General features: G+C 38.4%; 2 protein-coding genes and 1 long non-coding RNA gene across 3 annotated transcripts in view; 2 read left to right on the top strand and 1 right to left on the bottom strand.

Annotated features, from left to right (window-relative positions):
- PHACTR2 (phosphatase and actin regulator 2) overlaps positions 1-9181 on the top strand; it is a 261006-nt gene extending 251825 nt beyond the window's left edge. Inside the window, exon 13 of the mRNA XM_073894028.1 lies at positions 2516-9181. Coding sequence (XP_073750129.1) covers positions 2516-2531 — 16 coding nt within the window. The 3' untranslated portion in view covers positions 2532-9181. The remainder of the gene's footprint in view (positions 1-2515) is intronic.
- LTV1 (LTV1 ribosome biogenesis factor) overlaps positions 2630-19573 on the top strand; it is a 31337-nt gene continuing 14393 nt past the window's right edge. Inside the window, exons 1-2 of the mRNA XM_025866258.2 lie at positions 2630-2747; positions 18275-19136. Of these exons, the coding sequence (XP_025722043.1) occupies positions 19134-19136 (3 nt within the window). The 5' untranslated portion in view covers positions 2630-2747; positions 18275-19133. The remainder of the gene's footprint in view (positions 2748-18274; positions 19137-19573) is intronic.
- On the bottom strand, positions 2770-18536 carry LOC112819293 (uncharacterized). The gene is made up of 6 exons (XR_012378603.1): positions 18503-18536; positions 12788-12854; positions 12603-12650; positions 9149-9250; positions 7717-7776; positions 2770-2897 (listed from the first exon to the last, which is right to left on the bottom strand). It is a non-coding gene; the product is annotated as an uncharacterized lncRNA (long non-coding RNA).

Genomic DNA, 19573 nt, shown 5'->3' on the forward strand with positions numbered 1-19573 from the left:
TAATTGTAGTTAATATTGGGGGTCTCATGATTGGACTCTTCAGTTACAAGAATTACTTATAGAAGATAACTTTCTAAGTGCCCCAGTATATATGTATTCAGTTGTTTATGCATTCAGCAAGTTTGATTGAGCACATAGAGTGAGTCAGACTCTGTTCTGGACCCTGGGAATTTAGAACCTGTCAGATAAAGTCCTCACTCTCACATGATTATGTTCTAGTGAGGGAGACAAACCATTAGCAAGTAAACAAATAAATCAACATGATAATTTCAGATTGTGCTAAATACCATCAAGAAAATGTAACAGGATGCTCTGGAAGGGATGGGAGGGGGTCTCTTAGGGAAATACAACCTATCCTGTGATTTAAATGACGAGAGGAAGCTATCAGGCACTGTCAGTGGAGAGAAAAACATTCCACCACCAAAAGGGGGCCAGCCCATTTAGAGGGAAGAGCTAGTGCAAAGGGCCTGAGTTGAATAAGGATTTTGCATGATCAGAGGGCAAAAACAACACCCAGGTGACTGAAACAAGAACATGTCTCCATTTAACAAATGTAGAGCAAAGGTTATGGCCAGGGCTAGCATTAGGAATTGAATTCAAAGTGGATACATCCCTACTTTGATCACAACAAGTTTGCTATTTTGGTAAGGTTGGTATATCTTATTTTTCTTTTGAGTTTTGGAAAGTCAAACATGCAAAAGTAATATAACAAGCCCCATGTATCCGTCATACAGCTTCTCCAATTATCAAATTATAGCCAAGCTTGCTTCAACTATTCTTATGCCTTTAATTTTTCATTTTTTAATGCTTTGATTCCACCCAGCAACATTTTTTAAGTTGTCCAATGTGCCAGATATTATATTCTATGAGTAAATAAAAGTAATTAAAAGCAAGTCTTTGCTCAGTGCCTCAGGATCTGAGTAGACACACCGACACAAAGGTCATATACTGACTGTGATAAATAACTGTTATAAACCCAGTGTTATGGCAACCCAGAAGGGAACGCGATTAATGCTTTCCTGAGAAATGGGGAAAGGGGAGTTTGGAGAACTCACAGAGTAAGATTGCAGGACGTGGAGACGGGAAGCAAGATAGGGTAAAGGACAGAGCGCAAAAGTGGAGAGCATTTGGGGACAAATGATTGGAAGTTGGGGTATTTTGGGAGTAGTGATGGAGATATAGCTAGAAATATGGTTTGGGCCACATTCTGAAAGGCCTCAGTCACTACTCTAAGAAATTTAAATTTTATTTCACAGGGAAAGGAGAATAATGCAATGATATTAATAAAGAACTGGAATGATTAGATTAGTGCCTAGGATGATATTGCTAGTGACAGTGTGGGGCACAGATTTGATCTACAAATCTCTGAGCCTGCGACAGGGAAATGAATTAGGAGACTGGTTTATTAGGCCAAATGAACATTAGATTACACAAGACAAATGAAATACTAAATAGAGTGGAAATAAATAAATAAATAAATAGTGTGGAATCACAGAAATAGGCTGAAGAAGTAGACCAGATAAGGCTTTTTGGAGATGACTTTTGGCCTTGATCTTGAATATGAAAACATAGATGGGAAATGAAGGGAGGGGATTGCAATATTATGAAACATAGCATGTGCAAAAAGCACAGGGCTCCGAAAACACAAGGAATGTTCAGTAACTTGCATGGAGGGATGTGAACATGCTGTTCAAATAGCACTAGCAAAAGATGGGAAAGCTTTAATGGATTCAGAGACAGAAACAAGGCAAGACTTAGTGTCTCGTGGGATATGGAGGGTGAAGGAGAGAAATGAGTTGCAAATCTGAGGGTCCTAGACTAAAAATCTTTTAAGGGGTAGATTGTTTAACAAGAAAGAAAGTGCAAGGGCACCTGGGTGGCTCGCCTATTAAGTGGTTGCGTTGGGCTCAGGTCATGATCCCAGGGTCCTGGGATAGAGCCCTGCATCAGGCTCCCTGCTCAGCAGGGGAGTCTGCTTCTCCCTCTCTCTCTCAAATAAGTAAATAAAATCTTTTTTAAAAAGTGCTATGGACATGCTTAGTGGAGCATTTGGATGGAAATGCCGGTGAGGATTTGGAAATTTCAGGCGAAGAAGGTAGATTTGGAGTCTTAAGTGGGAGGCAATGGGAGGCTGAAGCCAAACCAGTAGGGACTATTTGTTGATGGTTTCCTTTTATAACTACAAACCAGGTGTAACCAAGTCCTTTATGAAACATCCCACTCTGCTCAGTACAGGTCAGAACATGACCCTCAAGATTAGTGATGTTTTGTGTATTGATTGCTCTGTATCCTGGACAATATAACCATAATATTTTGTATAGGGGCTGTCTCTGCTTTCCAACGTCACATTTGTTAACAGTATTCTGTTACGACAGTGATTTATAACAGTAATGCAGTTGGGGGATGTCTAGAGTTGCCTTTAATTTATAAACATTACTGGCACCTTATTTGTTTTACTGATTGTCAGCTGTGTTTCTCTACCACAGACTCACAGAGTTTCTGTTTCTTGTGTCAGGTTTCACCGTCCATAACGAAGTGTGAGACTCTTTGGAAACACAGACTGATCATCTTTGGGGGAAGCCTCTCTTCCCGAAAACCTGATATTGCACTGGGATTTGAGTGTGTGTGTTTCCGTTTAACTGGTGAAGGAAGTGTATGGAAAGTGCTTCCCACCTGCACGGCCCAGATGGGGCCAACAAGCAAAGGGAGGGGTGCAGTGACTCTGCTGTCCAGCATGTGTATTGATGGTAAGCAACACCATGGTCACACCAGTTATTCTCCATCAGGAGTTTTAATCAAAGAAGATGAGCAGAAGACAATCGCTGGCTCCCTGTTACCAGAAAGCCAAATTGTAGAGTGCAGGTTGAAGAGAAATCCGGGCCTGGAGTTGCTGGGCACTGAAAGGGGTGGGGGTGGAAAATCAGAAAAAAAAAAAAAAATATTTCATTATGTTAATGAAGAAAAGAGAAAATCAAAGCATAAATATTTTTGAAGAAGGCTTTTGGTAGCTGAGAACTTACTAAGATATGGGAATCTAATCACCTAACATGGATTCCTTAAAGACCTGATCCTAGAAGAATATTCTCGTTTCACGGTTATGTTGGTGCAGTATAGTACCATTATTTTATGTTGTGCCAGTGAATCCAATTGCCAGAAATACGTCTGAGTGTTTTCATGCATCTTTTTCTTAAATGCAAGAGACTTTTATTGACTCTTAACAAGCATGCCTGCCCAAATTTTGTTGCATGTTTTAAGTAGCATAGCTATACACACTTTTTTTTATACTCCTTATCTAATGTACCAAACTTCTGCAAGGATAACAGGACTGGGAATAAAGTCAGATGAATGTGATCCTATAAATCTGTAGGAAGCTTTAGAAAATAAATCTTTTGGTCTTTCCCTAGCTTGATTATCTTCAGAGTTGAAGCAACCATACTTGATCTAAGGAAGATAATATTGACAATCACAATACCTTTCTAAAAAATCTGAGTCCAAAGTAAAAACTTAAGCAAATGCAAGTGTTCTTCCAGCAGTTAGTTCTGAGTGGGCATGGAAAGGACTACTTATTTTCAGGGCTGCATTAAGTTGGATTGCTGCTATTAAAAAAATTAAGTACATGGATCAAAAACATACCCGAAGGCTTAAAAGAACACAGAAAGTTTCTGCTAAGTTGCAAGTGAGGAGAACCTCATTTTGTATTTTAAGAGTCTTCAGATTGCATCCATAAATATAGCATTGACTTGCAATGCAAAAGAATCAGTGAGGTTAAAGTCATGGAAGGTTTCTCTGTGAGCCTACAGTCAGTATTGTTTACATTAAGAAACCCTCAATTGCCATCTTGCGATTTTCCGTGGAGTCGCAAGCAGAGCGTGGCTTCTGCTCACAAATACATACGATCAGATGTAAATACTACCTTGCATTCGATTGTTCTTTCATGATTGTTTTGTGCTCCTTTTATTAAAAACACGTGAGACCTAAAATAACAAGACCTAGTACACTTTATTTTATTCACAGAGCTTGGGCTAGAATTTTCTGAAATGCTTCTGGTTCATGATAAGGAAGACTGTAATTTGCGATTTCAACCAAAAAAGCAAACATTTAATCTGGTGGATAAGTTTGGATCCTGTCAGTCATGTATATTCTGTAGAACCACTAGAAATGGGGTGATTTTGCTTAAAATTAATAAGTTTTAGCCCCAATTGGCCTGTTAGAAAAAGCCAGGACCATTTTATGTCTAAGAAAAGTAAGCAACATTGTTGCACCTTTTGCTGCACTGGGCTACCTGCGTAATAAACCCAGATTCTGCACTGTTGTCATTTCATTACTAGTGTAAGATGTACTTCTGCTTTTGAAAAAAATGTTCTGCATGTCCAAGTGTCTTTCTCTGTCTGAAAGGTTTTGTCCATTTCATAGTGTTCAAATCCAACCATGGACATTAACTTTGTTCTCATTTTTTTGCCGAAGCCTGCCTTTTCCTTAAAATACTATTATGTTATCGTTGTTGTGTCTTGGGAAAAAGTCCAAGGAATGTAATGTTATTTTAACTTTCTATACTTAAAATCTTAAAATGTCATAATTTTTAATCACGAGGCCTCTATAAAATGGTATATGTAAGACATTATCACTGTTTTAGCATTCAGGATACAGGTCATAGGAAGTCTCTACTTGGTTGATAAAAGGAGCAGTTTTTTTCCCCACTCATGGTGCATGTGATGCAGGTTTTTTTATTCCCTACAATGAGATGCACCCAGTACAGAGATCAGACTCCCGTCCTTCAATATACTGTTTTGCTTGTGTGATATATCAGATTTATGAACTACCCACACTTTTTTCTTCATACCGATTGACACATTTAGAGAAAAGTTTAAAAGTTAGAGCAAAAGCAAAAAGTCAAAAATGTTACCACTGCTAGTCTACTACTTAGGAACTGAAACCACATATCATTAGAATGATTCTTTAAATAAAAAGCTGTGAAAAGAATCGAAGGATTGTGAGCTAACCTGTATTTTTCAGAATAAGGCTCTGTGTTCCTAGCTAATTTTTTAAAGGTGGAAACACTGCATATTCACCCAGCAGCCCATCCAGGTCTCTTGCCTGGCATCCATAACGATGTGGACCACCCTCCATCTAATTAGGCCTCTGCCCAATGCCAGCATTTCTGCTATCCAACCAATAAGCTACAGTTCTATGAGAAAAATAAATGTGTGTGTGAATTGGGCTGTTGTAACACAACACCAGGCTTTTCCCTATTTAAAGTGAGACATTAGGCAGACATAGAGGAAGTGAATGAGTTTTCCTGAGTCCCCAAGATATGATTAGGGTAGGAAACAAACCCATATCCAGGAAGATCTCAGGCAGGAAGGAACCAGACAGACTGTAAAACACAAAGTGGCCATTTCTGTCTTTTTTTGAAATGGAGCAAAAGAACATTAAGGTAGTAAGGAGACGCCATGGGCTTTATCAGCATCTTTGTGGTCTGACGAAATTAGTCCTCTAATGAGCATTAATTAAGGCAACCCTGCCTGATAATTCCCTGTGTATGTGAAATGTCTTGCATTTTTTATGTTTGATATAATTTACCTTTATGTTAATTCCTTAAATTATTTAAACTAAATCTATAATATTCAGAGAGCCATTTGGGGTATTGGAATAGCTGTTTTAAGTGGAGGAAAAAGCAAACTCATCTATCTCTCGGATTTACCCAGAAAAACAGACTTTCTTCTTTCATTTTCATGTCCTTTATTGGCATAATGATTGTAGTCACTTATCTTTTTCTAATGCTAGTAAATATGTTCTGCTAGAAAGTTTTGAAATGTAAGTGAAAACCTATTTAAGATAGTAAAGGAATTGACTACACCCTTCAAAAATCATCAGATATTGAAAATGAGAGATAATTTCCTAAAACCCATAATTTGGGTTTCACATCCCTACAATAATTCTGTGCTACATTGGTACTTTGAAAAAATCCAGTAGCTTACACTTAAAAGAGAAAAAATTCTGCATTAACACTGCATATCCTGATATGGACCACATTTTAAGATATAACAGGCATTGTATTTATATTCAATAGTCGTCAGACAGACACAGCTTTCAAAAATGATACTGTATTCACAAGAGAAAAAGACAGTCTCGTCTACCACATAGTAGCATGTACACATTTAAAGAGTAAAATCTCTTTTCCTCCTTTTTGCTCAAAAATTTCTTTAGTTTATTATTTTTTTAAGTGGTCCCAGCAGCACATTAAACAGTGAGAGAAGTCTTCCTCAAAATAGGTGAGATGGAAGATATGCACATTTATGTCATTTCATCAGTACAGAAGCTGAAGCATTCCTAAATTCCAGTCATATTATTAGCCCTAACCTTACTAGTGAAGGTATATAATTTGAGACAAGAACTAATTTCTTCACATCATTAGAGTATGATGTGAGCAGTAAGGTATCACTAAGATGTAATTTATTTACGGAGTTGTCCCTTGGCTTCTTGAAATAGGTTATGTTCCACTACTGAGCATTTGCTGTCTTCTTATTGACAAGATATGTCACATTATTTTGCTTGGCAAAGCAGAATGAACTTTCTGGAACTGAAATATGTCCAAGAGGGGAATGCAATGGCAAAAGTCACCATCACATTAATAGAACCATCTTTCTGAGAGAAAGCTCATCTTTAGGTAGTTCAAATCCAAGTTTCAAAGAGCAGCATGAGGAACTACTCTAATTTGGCAGTGACCAAAGGGTGGTGGGGACAAGGGTAGAATATTCCCAAACCAGTTCTCATTTTCACTTTCCCTTTATTTTTGGTATTAATTAAGCTTAAGTTCTATATGAAAATGGGAACCACCATTAGCATATCTGGAAAACATTGGAAGCAGAGTTCACAAGGTCATTCCAAATTAAGAAATCCCACTACATATTCTGTAAGATTTCTGGCAAAATTAAAATTAAATAAAATATAAAATGAAATGAAATGAAATAAAATAAAAAAGAATCCTGTGGCTGTTATTCTCACCAAAAGCCAACCTTATAGGCAGGGGTCATTTTTAGCCATGCTAGGATTTACTGCACCTATGAGCACCGTGCTGTTGATCAGTGTTTCGGGGGCCGGGCGGGGGGGGGGGGGAGCGGTGCTGTTGGCATTTGGAGCTGGGCAATTCTTTGTTTACAGAAATGTTCCCTACATTGCAAGCTGTTTTATATCCTAAGCCCATGCTGACTAAATTCCAGTAGCATGCCCAGTCACTGTAAAAACACCAAAAGTCAGAAGCGCTCCCCCATGTTCAAAGGCCCTCCTAAGGAGGTACCACCTCCCTTGCGTACCACTGTCTACCGCAATTTGAGGACACACAGGGAAGAGTACCTCTTTCAAAACATCATCTGGACTGCCTTGCATTACTTTGGGCCCTGAATAGTTCCTTCCCCCTTTATTTTTCAAGCCTTCTGCTTCAGTGAAGCTTTAATTTGCCAGTTCTTCAGGCAGGAGGGTGCTGGGCAGCCTTGGCCGTTTCAATTGGCATAGTCACTTGGCTGGTCCATGTATGTACTTACAGGAGAAATTTCAAATGAAGCAAACTTTTTTTCCTCTGTTTTGGCCTCACAGTTTTACCTAAGAACTACACTGTTGGTCACCGTCTTTGTCAGTGTCTTAAGAATTATTGCATGGCTTAATCACAAATACAGCTAACAATCCACATAAACAAAACTGGCGGTCCATGAAAATCACCGTTAGATTTTCTCCTGGTAAGGTACATCCCTTGAGGTTCAAAGCCATCACCTGTTGATCCTGTTAAAGAAGCATTTAATCCACATGTAAGTGCTTGAATTCTCTCTGTAACTGTAGTCATGCAGTTCAATTTTTCTAAAATTTGTCAATACTAAATTATGAAGGAAGTGTGGATTAACTGGATTGCATGCCTATTGTTCATACTTCATTGACTGTCATACACAAAACAAGATGATTTTACCTAGTTGAAACATTGTGGAACTACGCTAACGATACATAAACATACTTTTTCTCAGTTGCTTTTTATCACCAAAACTGAATGGTGAATATGTCTTGAAATGATTTGGATGAACTGTGGCTAATAGAATGGAAGAATTTAGCCACTATAATTTTTCTAAATATTAAAATTTCTAAATATCTTTTTCAAGACAGAGCAACTCAGAGTTGATAAAAGAGGTTATATTGTGAATTTTTAGATGGTGCTTAAGAATTCTTATCTTGTTAAATACCAGTATTTTTTTTTCTTTTTAAGAATAAATTAAAGGGAGTAAATGAGGCAGAATGCCACTCCACCCTCAGGTCAATTTCATGGTATATTAAAATGCCAATAATATTTGTGCCACTTGCCAATTTGGGGGACTCTTCCCATACTGGATGCTTTTGTTATAGTTTGTATCATTACATTGCTTAGAAAGCCTTCACAAAAAGATGTCACCTTTGCAGTGCTAACTAGCATTTGAAAACAATCTGAATAAATCTAGGGTCAAACCACTTTCATCACTTAAAATATAGGCACTAATTTTTATTTTTATTTTTTTTTAGTATTTCTTCTGTGGCTTAGAAATGTGCCAATGTGTTCAAAACATTCTGCACCAGTTTCACCAGATTTAATACCTAGCAAAAACTCAAACTCGTCATTTTTTTCTATGTAATAGTGATTTTTAAATCAAGAACTATACACATTCATTTGTTATTTTAGTCTTTGGTTATAGTGATTAAGAATGGTAAGCTGTGATCATTATCAGACTGACTGAATGATTCCTAATTTCCAGTAAGTGATCTAATTCTACATATTACACAGGTACAGTATCTGTGAGTGTAAATAACTGGAACTGTACACTGATTACCATGACAGTTTCTCTTTTTTTGTTGTTGTTCTTGATCTGTACTGTATTATAGTATGTGGGTATAAAAACCTACAAGTATACACAGGTATGTATATGTATTCCACTATTGTAACCTGAAAGACAGACTATGTATTATCTTTTTTATTCCTTACTGGTGTTTGTGTTATTTAAAAAGCAAAATTATGCTCTATTTAGTTGTATAATATAGGATACTTTGCTGTGCACAATTCCAAGTGCCTTAGAACATCGTTTAGCTTTCTTAAGTATATATAAATGCATATATGTATAAAATTGGAAAAAGTTACCTCAATAAAATCATTGGGAAATCCCCAACTTTAGTTTCTTCCAATTCTATTGTATTGAGACAGTGCTTGGTATTTTTAAAGTAAAAGCTCACGACTCCTCCCCTGTAAAGCAAGAATAAGACAGATCTTCTAATTGTCTATTATTTCAACTGCACCTAATTTAAAATTTTTTGTATGGAAGGCCTTGTGATTTGTAATTTTTATTTAAAATATCTAAGAATTACTGCTTTAAACAGCAACTTACAGTATATTTTTAAAACTTGTTTTTTTTTATATCTGAGGATATTTGATGTTGATGTTTCTACTGACATTATACTATGTAAAAATAAAAGCTAGTACCTTTAGAGTTTATAATACAGAAAATAAACAAACTTCCTCGTTATGCTTATTATTTAATGTATTATAAGCAAAGAGAGAGGTGGGAGCATATTTTGGCCAGTAAAGGAACTGGAATATACTTCTCATTTTTTCAACAGCAATTACAAATTGTAACTTAGCCTCCCTCAACTCTGGGACAAAAGCAAAGGTAGAAGAGGAAGGTGTGAAAAGCAATTTGTGTACCATTATCCAAGATAGAAGACATATAGGAGAGAAGATTGGGACCAAGAATTTTAAAAGTAGGTTTGAAATATTGGCCCCAAGTATGCTATTAAAAATTAGCTGTACATCCCCAAGGTAAGTGTAATAGTTCAACTAATTTCCATTTTTGCTCACACTAAACTAGGTTTTGCATTGAAACACTAATTTCTAAAACCCAGTGGAGGTAAGAAATGGACAAATTTTTTTCCATTTTACATAACACTTTGATGGCATTCATTTACATAAGACTATTGTGATTGAACTCATTGCTGGACCTCAACTGACATCTGTTTGGAGTGTTTATGCTGCTGTCTACATGCAGGCCAAGTCCTTGCTCAGTTTATGAGTTCTGAACTCTTTGCCCTTTACTCTCCCTCTGCCCCTCTCCCAGCTCATTCTCTCTCTCGCTCTCTCAAATGAATAAATAAAAATCTTTAAATAAAAAATAATAATAAAGGGGCGTCTGGGTGGCTCAGTTGGTTAAGTGTCTGCCTTTGGCTCGGGTCAGGATCCCAGGGTCCTGGGATCAAGCCCCACATCAGGCTCCTTGCTCAGTGGGGAGTCTGCTTCTCTCTCTCTCTCTCTCTGCCCCTCTCCCAGCTTGTTCTCTCTCTCTCTCACTCAGATGAATGAATAAAAATCTTTAAATGAACTCTTTGCCCTTTAACAGGTGGTCACTAAGTAGTAGAACACAGAAAACTCTAGAGAAAGCTGAGAACCTAAATTTGTGTGAAGGTTTTTTGCTCTTTTGCCAAAAACAGGTACCATTTTTAGATTTTCAGGGAGAAAAGCTATAGATACTAACTTTGTAGTTAGATAAATATCCTAAGGTGGAGAGAACTAGCATTTCACTCAACATTGGGGAGAATTTGTCCCTAATTATCATGTAGGCATACTCAGCAGTTTGACCTTAAGTTATAAGTCATCTTTTCCACGGTCAATTTAAGTTTGTTACCTCTTTATGTTCAGCCCCTGATTACCTCTGAAATCTTGGTCATTGCCTCTCTGAGTCTTCCTCAACCAACCATTCTTAAGCCTGCTACCACATTATTCTTCCTAAAGGATAATCCTCATATTATTCCTTCTCAGAACTTTCCAGTGAGTTCCCTCTGCCTACCGAATACCTCCCAGGTGCTTCAGTCTAGCCCTCAAGATCTGCAGCTTCACCACAGACCACAGTTCCAGATAACTCTTCTTTTATTCCTCACTTGGGCCAAATCAAATGAAACACATTGTTCTCCATATACATTATGCACTCTCCCAACATCACAGCTTGGTTTGTGCCATTTCCTCCAGCTAGAATTTGCCTGTGTTTATTAACATCCTTCTAGGAAGGGTTCAGATGTCTTCTCCAGCTATTGTATTATAGTTTCTTTAAAGTGTTCAACACCATATATAAATTCAACAGATTTGATTCCTTTTATAAGCACTTCGAAGGCCCAAATGTCACTATAACAAGCATTTTTTTTAAAGATTTTATTTATTTGACAGATAAAGACAGCGAGAGAAGGAAAAGAAGCAGGGGGAGCAGGAGAGGAAGAAGCAGGCTCCCCGCGGAGCAGGGAGCCCGATGCGGGGCTCGATCCTAGGACCCTGGGATCATGACCTGAGCTGAAGGCAGATGCTTAACGACTGAGCCACCCAGGCGCCCCTATAACAAGCATTTTAACAACACTTTTAAGTTGAATACCTTATACATGGAGTCAAATTTTCTTAAACATTTCAGTATTATTTACAAATTAAAAATATTCTTATGCTTTTCAGCTTTGCAAGTCTAAAATTAGTTATATAGTTTAAATTAGAATTGTGTGGCTAATTGGTGAGATTCTACAATATTCCAGTTTTAAAAAATTACAAATATTTTAATACCAAGTACATACAGATTTTCCCAATACTTACAAATCATACGTGTAACACAAAAATATTTTTGCCTTTCATCTAATTTCCAAGTTTAATTCTAAGCCTTTCCAGGCTTGTAGAAATAAGACCACTGTCTTTTCTTAGACACTGAGAAAAGCACATTTTAAAACCAAAGACAAGCTGAAATTACTGGATTGATGATTCACCATTTGCTTAATGGTCAAAGTTCTATGACTGAGAAAACCATCCTATGGGCTTCTTACTTCTGAAAAGAATCTACTTGAACCACAGAGACATATTAGAACCATTTTTCAGTCCCCATAACTTCTGGGGTCTCCAAATCCACAATCTTCAGATAGGATTGGCTTATTAAAACAGATTCGAGCTACATCCTAAACAGTTCTTTTGTCTAATAGGTAGAAGGAAGTCCTGAGTTGTAGTTAGCTCCCTTCAACAATCTTCTACTGGCTTGTTGAAATTCTGCAATTTTTTTTCATATTCTTTCTCTCTGACTAGACACAACTCATTTAAATAATAACCAACTAGATTCTGTCTTCATCCCACACATATGTCCGGTCTTGTTTGTCCCTAACACCAGAGCTCTGTAGTCATGCTCAGGATGGTCTAATTAAATCTAAAAGCTGAGCTGACGGAAGAAGAGAAAGGGATAGAAGACTAACCAAGTTTAACAATGGCTAAATATTGAAGGTCCTTGTAAACTTTCTACGGGAGTTCGGAATTTATCCTTGAGAAGAAGTATTTTAAGTGCAGGGGAAACATCCTCAGATTTGCCCTAATTACAATGGTCACAATGTCAAGACTGGATTGGAGGAGGCTATATTGGAAGCGTGAAAACCATCGCTATTGCCATAATCTGACTGGTAGATGATGGTGACCTCAACCAAGGTGTTGAACTATGGGAGTGAAGAAGCATAACAAATTCAAGGCACAACTGAAGGGCAAAAGTGATTGTTGCAAATGGGAAATGAGGGATATGGAAAAGTAAAGACTATACCTGTGTTTTTCGCTTGGGCAACTTGGTGGATGGTGGTGACGCCACATGCTGAAATAGAAAGTAAGGAAGGTGAGGTTGTAAGACTTGGGGGTGGGGGAGGCAGGGAGCCCGGGAAGGAGAGGGTAGGAGGTACGGAGAGATGAGGCATTTAATTTTGCACATGAAATTCAATTCGAATTGCCTGCCTGTTGAGACATCCACATGTGGACAGATGTATTCAGTTGAGTCTAAAGGTCAGGTACAAGGTCTGTCCTACACAGAGGAAGTAGAGAATCATTAGCACGTGTAACAAGCTGTGGAAATGAGTAAACCTCCCAACAGATAATGTAGCTTACGGCTAAATAAATTACTACAATGAAAATTTAACAAAATATTTTTTCTTCACCTGAAGAAAGGAGACAAATCTCTAAGAACACAAAATCATTTCATTTGCACACCATCTGAGTGCTTTGGAAGGTATATATATTTTTTTAATTTAACTGGGTTTTACTGGTTAGCTTAATTTTAAGTAAAATGTAGTGCTTTATGTAGAGGGTTAAGTTGTAAAGCAAAAATTATATTTGAAAATATATTGCCTCGAATACAAAGAACATTGAGATCTACTATTTCAATAAGTCCACATAGCCCATTTTTACTTCAACAGTGAAATATGTGGCTGGTTCTTTAATAAGCCACAGATGAGGAAGTTAGTTTACATCTAAGTGCTATGTGATATTAAAAAAAAAAAAAGAAAAAACAAAAAAACCTTACCTTTAAGCATAAGAATTATACTCAGCACAATGAGATGCTCATACCATAAGCATAGGGAACATAGTAATGGAGGAAATAGAGGTCAATGTCTCACCCACATTCCCAGTATGAGCTCATTGACAGAATGGCAGGGAGAATCACTCAATAGTTAACAGTGGTAATTTGGGGTGCTTGGGTGACTCAGTTAAGCATCAGACTCTTGATTTCAGCTCAGGTCATGATCTCAGGGTCGTGAGATCGAGGCCTGCAGCAGGCTCTGCACTCAGCTTGGGGGAATTTCTGCTTGAGATTCTCCTTCCTCTCACTCTGCCCCTTTCCACCCGCTGCAGTGGGCTCTGTGCCCTTCAGCTGTCCCTTCAAACCACATTTCTAATTTGGCAGGATCTGCTTGAGAGTCTCCCTCTGCCCGTTTCCACCCTGTGTGCTTGCACTCTCTCTTTCTCTCCCTCAAGTAAATAAATAAATAAATAAATAAATAAATAAATAAATAAATAATCTTTAAAAAAAAATAGCAGTGGTGGTAATCTTATTTCTCTCTCATTTGCTGAAAGCATAGAGTTAAATTTGTAAGTTAAAGGCATGCATGATCTAATTACCAAAGTTGTCACCGGTTTCAGTAGTGGATTGTCACTCAAAAGAAAGGAGACTAATAATGATTTGTGAGCTTTTAATAGCTCAAGGCTAGAATGAGCATAACTGACACATACCAAAGAAAACTCAAAATTCATGTTATAACTAGAAAGGCACAATAAAAAAACAATAATTTGGATTAATATTTCCAAAGTGTACTCACCAATGAAATGTAAGTACTTTTGACTCAAAGAACCCGAGTCAGTAAACAAAAAGCCAAGCAATATGAAGAGTTTGTGCTATTAAAAAGAATTTTAAAGAACATAAGATTACCGGGGTCTAGAAGCTAGTAAAATCATCTAAGTCTGTAATATGAAAAACCCAAAAGGTACCAGAATTTGAGGGAAAGCAAAAGGATTAAGATAGAGGAACCTGACAAGTTGGGTCTAAATGCAAGCTAACAGATTCCATGATGTGAATCTGACTTGAAGCAAAACGTGTTCCCTGACAAATCCCAGAGGCTACGGGCCCTGGTTTCAGGAGATGGTCACCCTGAGGCAACAATGAAGTTAGGTGAATCCTTACACTTACCTGGGAAGTGGACAATTGCTAATCTTCACTGAGCACTGAGCACAGGTCAGGCACAGGTCCCAGCATTTATAACATATTTTCTCATTTAATCCAACAATTCCTCTAAGGTAAGCATTAATAATACTATCATTCCCATTTTACATTCAGGTAAGTAAACAGAAGCCCACTTGCCTCAGGTTACACAATCAAAGTGAAACAAACTACAGTTTAATTTTGGTCAATGTACCAAGCCTCCTACTGCTGTCGTTTAATATTATAGGGGAAAATTTGTGTTTCATTGGAAAATGATGCATTTTCAAACGAGTACACCCTTCCAATTCTGGGTTTAGGAGGACTTTGCACCTTTCCTTGCCTTTGAGCTATTTTACAACTTTGTAAGTTGTAGAAAGCTGACAGGAATGTGGAATAATTCTTGTCTCCAGACACGTACATAATTTCTGTCCAGTGGAGGTTCAGTTGCCTTCCTTAGGTCACTGGGAAAGAAGCCAGTTTTGTCTCCATTTGCACATTCTTCTCAATATTCCTTCTCTGTAAATGTTTCTCTTCTGTGGATTGTCCTCTGAACTGATTGTAACATCCTATGTTTCCCTCCTTAACAATGTGCTAAATAAAATCTTTACTCATTTTATGCTTATGTATGAGAGTCATGGGTTTACCATAAAAAAATTATCCTTGAACAATATTTTAGTATCTAACCTGTCCTATCTTTTTGTTTTTTGTTGTTTTTAAGATTTTATTTTAAAATAATCTCTACACCCAACATGGGGGCTCAAACTCATAGCCCAGAGATCAAGAGTCACATGCTCTATGGACTAAGCCAGCCAAGCACCCCTACTTTGGTTTTTAAGTATCTTCACTTTTTTTAGACACCAAATGTAACACTTCAAATCCTCACTATAAATATATAAACAATAAGATATATAAAACAATGCAAGTAATTGTAAACAATGAAAAAATATATACAGGAGACATCTAAAGTTCCTATAATCCCAGCTCCTCATGGAAAATTGCTATGGGCAAGTTTGGTGCATAGTTGAGTATTTTTCAGTGCTTGCACTATGATATTTCTGTGTAAAATGTTTTTCTATATATAATTATTAACAACGACAACAACAAATGCCATTTTCGTGATGTTCTACAACCTGCTTTTTTTCTGACTGAATGTCGATCTGCATCTCCGTAGAACAGCTTCACAATAGACCATGGTATTAATTTTTTTCAATTAATCCCTTACTAGTGGAATTTTAATTGCTTTCTTATTCTCTATTAAAAACAGTGCTACAGTGAACATCCTGCTCCATCCATCTTGATGCTTTCTCTTTTTATAAATTAACTACCTCCATAAGCTCTATTAATATTGTCAAGCATGTAATTTATAATTCCTCAAGTTACTGCTTCATTGTCTAGTTAGTTTGGCTATATTCAAGCAAGTTTTCTCCAATTCTGTGTACATTGGTTTCCTGGTGCTGGGGGTCCTTGGGCAATGCTGATGGAGAACCACTGCTAAATGTGATATAAATAGTGCTAAGATGGTAAACATGGTTTCAATAGGCAAGTTCATTTCACATGGAAAACACAAAATTTTTCAAAGCCTAGACTAAACCAGGAATTAAAGTAATTAAAATGAGTTTATTAAAATTCTTCTTCATCATTGTGAAATGAATGCCATTTATTAGAGCATGCTAATAAAATTCTAGGAGAAGTATGGCTTGGATTTATTATCATTACTATAATATTTCAGTTATGGGTGTTTTTATCATAGGAAATGTTTTTCTGTGTTAAGACAAGCCAGGGTTTTGTATATATATACCATTTTAACAAATGCATTGTTCTAGATACTGTATTCAACAAATATTAAATGAGCTCATATTTATATACTCAGCATCCAGAACAGGCTTGAACACGTTAGCTACCATATGTGTTGGCTTTTTGAGATGGCGTGTATTGTAATGGTTAAGGGTGTGACTCTCAAGCTACACCTGAGTTCACATTTTGGCTGCATCACTTAATGGCTTTGTGCTCTTGGGCAAAAGTCCACTTAATTTTCTGTTTCTCAATCTCTAATCTATATATAACAAAAGGATAATGATAGTAAATCTCTTAAATCCTTCTTTAAGAATTTAAAGAGTAAATATATGTAAAGTGCTTTGAACAATGCAATTCTTATTGAGTCCTTGCTATGCTATGCCCTGGGGAAGTAAATTAGGCAAGACAAAAACCCTTGTCCTCAAGTTGGTTACTACAGTTTGAGTCTAAAGACAGATGAAAATAGTTGTTTGGATTTACAGTTTGATGTAACTGAGTAGACTAATCACAGGGTACAGCGAGAACATGTGGGGTGGGCCCTAGTTCTGAAGAGTGTAAGTTTCCTAGAGGCAGAAATGACTAACAGTTGAAGAACAGGGAGGCGAGAGGAAGAGATTTTTAGATGGGCATAGCAAAGTCAATCTCTTTTAGGTACATTGGGGAACTGCAAGCTGTTTGGTAGAGCTGAGTCATAGAGTAGTGTGTGGGGGATAAGGAGACGTGATGCTAAATTGATGGGTAGAGGCTAGATGAGAGAAACGGTTGGCTGCCAAGCAAATGAGTTTAGACTTTATCCTGAGGCCAGAGGGTAAGACATCCAAAAGGTTTTATATATGCAAATGACATGATTGGATAAGAGTACTAAAAATAATAAATTTGATAAAAGGGGTAATGGGGTGATACCTTTGGATATTTAAAAGGTAGAATGGACAGAATTTGCTAGTAAAATACATTTGGATATTTAAAAGGTAGAATGGACAGAATTTGCTAGTACTAAACATAATAAATTTGATAAAAGGGGTAATGGGGTGATACCTTTGGATATTTAAAAGGTAGAATGGACAGAATTTGCTGGCTGCCTGCCTTACGGAGGCAGTGTAGCACACGGTTATGGGTGTGGCCTTCCTGACCAGACTGATGGGCCACACATCTAAACTTTTCCATTTATTGTGTGACCTTAGACAAGTCACTTCAATGCTCTGAACTCCAGGCTCTATAAGATTGGCTAATTGTCGCCTAACTACATGTTTCTTTTATCAGAGAAATTAAATGACATAATGAATACAATGTGTATTAGATCAGTAAATATATACAGTAACTGAATAGTACTCAAAATTTTTTTAAAAAAGCAATATAGTTAAGTGGTCAGGTTCTAGTCAGACTCAGGTTTAAATCCCTACTCTGCCATTTACTAGCTGTGTGGCCTTGAGAAAGTTACTTAACTTTCCTGTGCCTCAGTTTTAGTATTTATAAGATACCGAAAATAATAGTGCCTCTCATAGTGTTTGGTAAGGAAGACATGAGATAATTCAGGTAAAGTGCCAGCACATTAATTCATTTAAACAAATATTTATTGAGTGTATGTACCAGGCACTATTCTAGGCCCTGAGGATAGATAGACACAGTAATAAATAAAACCAATCAAAACAAAACAAAACCTGCCCTCAGGGAGCTTAACTATATTAAACATCCTGCACATAGGAGTGTTATATATGTTAGAAAGCATCATCCTAAGACAATTTCTGTGGTCCTAATCTAAATTGTTTCTATAAGTTTTATTGTAATAAAAGAGTAACATTCCACAAATATTTATAGAAGTAATAGGAGGACATAAAGGCACAGTCCAAGATAACTCAGACACTGGAAAGACGCCAGAGACTGGGAAGGGGAAACACCAGTTTGAGGAAAGATCCGCTGATAAAGTTATGAATGCATTACCACCCTCTTTTGTCCAGGAAAAGCTATGAGAATGTGCCAACACCTGCCTGAAATCTTCCTAAGAAGGGGTGATTATAGCCTATTTGCTTAAACCACGTTAAAACATTTGGCGAACGACTTGGAAGAAAATAAACATTAGTACCCTCCTTATAAGATAAGGTATGCAAACACCAAAGAGAATCTATTAGTTCAAATGCCTTGACTGTCAACAGAATCCCCGAGGGTTTGAACCTTTGAACAAAGACCTGATTAAGCATGGTGCAGCGTAGCGAGGCCTTGATCCTCCGTTGCTAAGGCAACCAACTCGCCGCCAGCCCCGAAGAGACGGAACCTGAAACCTCAGTGACCCGGGAGGGTGGACACCTTCCTTCTGTTTGTGTACCTGCGTATGTGTTACGGATGGGACTAGGCAGGGCATACAATTGTCCACAGGGATGCTAGATACGTCGCCTCTGTTCTCGGTAGAGGGCGCTACAAAAGCAAGTTCCCCCAGAAACAGCAACACTTCTTTCGCGCCTCACCACCACAAAGACGCCCACGACTTCGTTTCCCAGTTTAGTTAATTCTGGCCGGAAAAGCCCCGCCCTCCCGGGGGTGAAAACAGCCCCTCCTCCCAATAGCTTCTCGCGATCGTTGGACGGAGCGAGCTATTGGCAACTTCCGGCCGCGACCCCTTCAGCTCTTCGGCGATTGGCCCATTTCCACGGTCTGCGCTTAACTTCCTGTTCGGATCCCGGCGTTGCACGTGGGAAGCGGCCTAAGGACGCCGCTGTGAGCCGGGCCTTGTTGGCGTTCGTGTGGTAGCGAGTCACTTCTCCGGGACGAGGGGAGTGCAGCTGCCGGCCTTCTCTGGGGTGAGCGCCGCACGGCTGCAACATGGTGAGCAGGTCTCGTTGTCTCGGGGACGGGGCGCTCTGGTTCTGCTGACGGCCAGGCTGGTTCCTCTGGTGCCAGTGGCTACTGAGGGCGAGGATTGGGAGGGCTGGCCCGGAGGTGCCGGGAGGAGGCTTGCGGCCCTGTGCCCCGGTATGATCACCCTCGCCACTCTGGGCCTACTTTGCAGTTTAGAGTGCGTCTCCCCCAGCCAAGCCTCCGTAGGGAGTGGACCGAGGAGAATGGGTTCCTTTATCCCTTGGGGCCTAGAAACCCGTGAACGCAGGACACAAACGCTCAACCCTGTGCTTCATGCATTCGGAGGAGGGAGAGTTGGCTGGTTTCTCCAGACGCTGGAGTGGCAGTTGTCTGCTCGTCTGTGTTTGCTCTGGGCAAAGGGAACTGGTGGGAGAGTCTAAGGTTGGGCCCAAAAGCAAAATGGC

This window comes from Callorhinus ursinus, unplaced genomic scaffold, assembly GCF_003265705.2.
Source record: "Callorhinus ursinus isolate GAN/ISIS: 27379988/994484 unplaced genomic scaffold, GSC_fseal_2.0 scaffold6, whole genome shotgun sequence".
In the NCBI taxonomy this organism is placed as follows: Eukaryota; Metazoa; Chordata; class Mammalia; order Carnivora; family Otariidae; genus Callorhinus; species Callorhinus ursinus.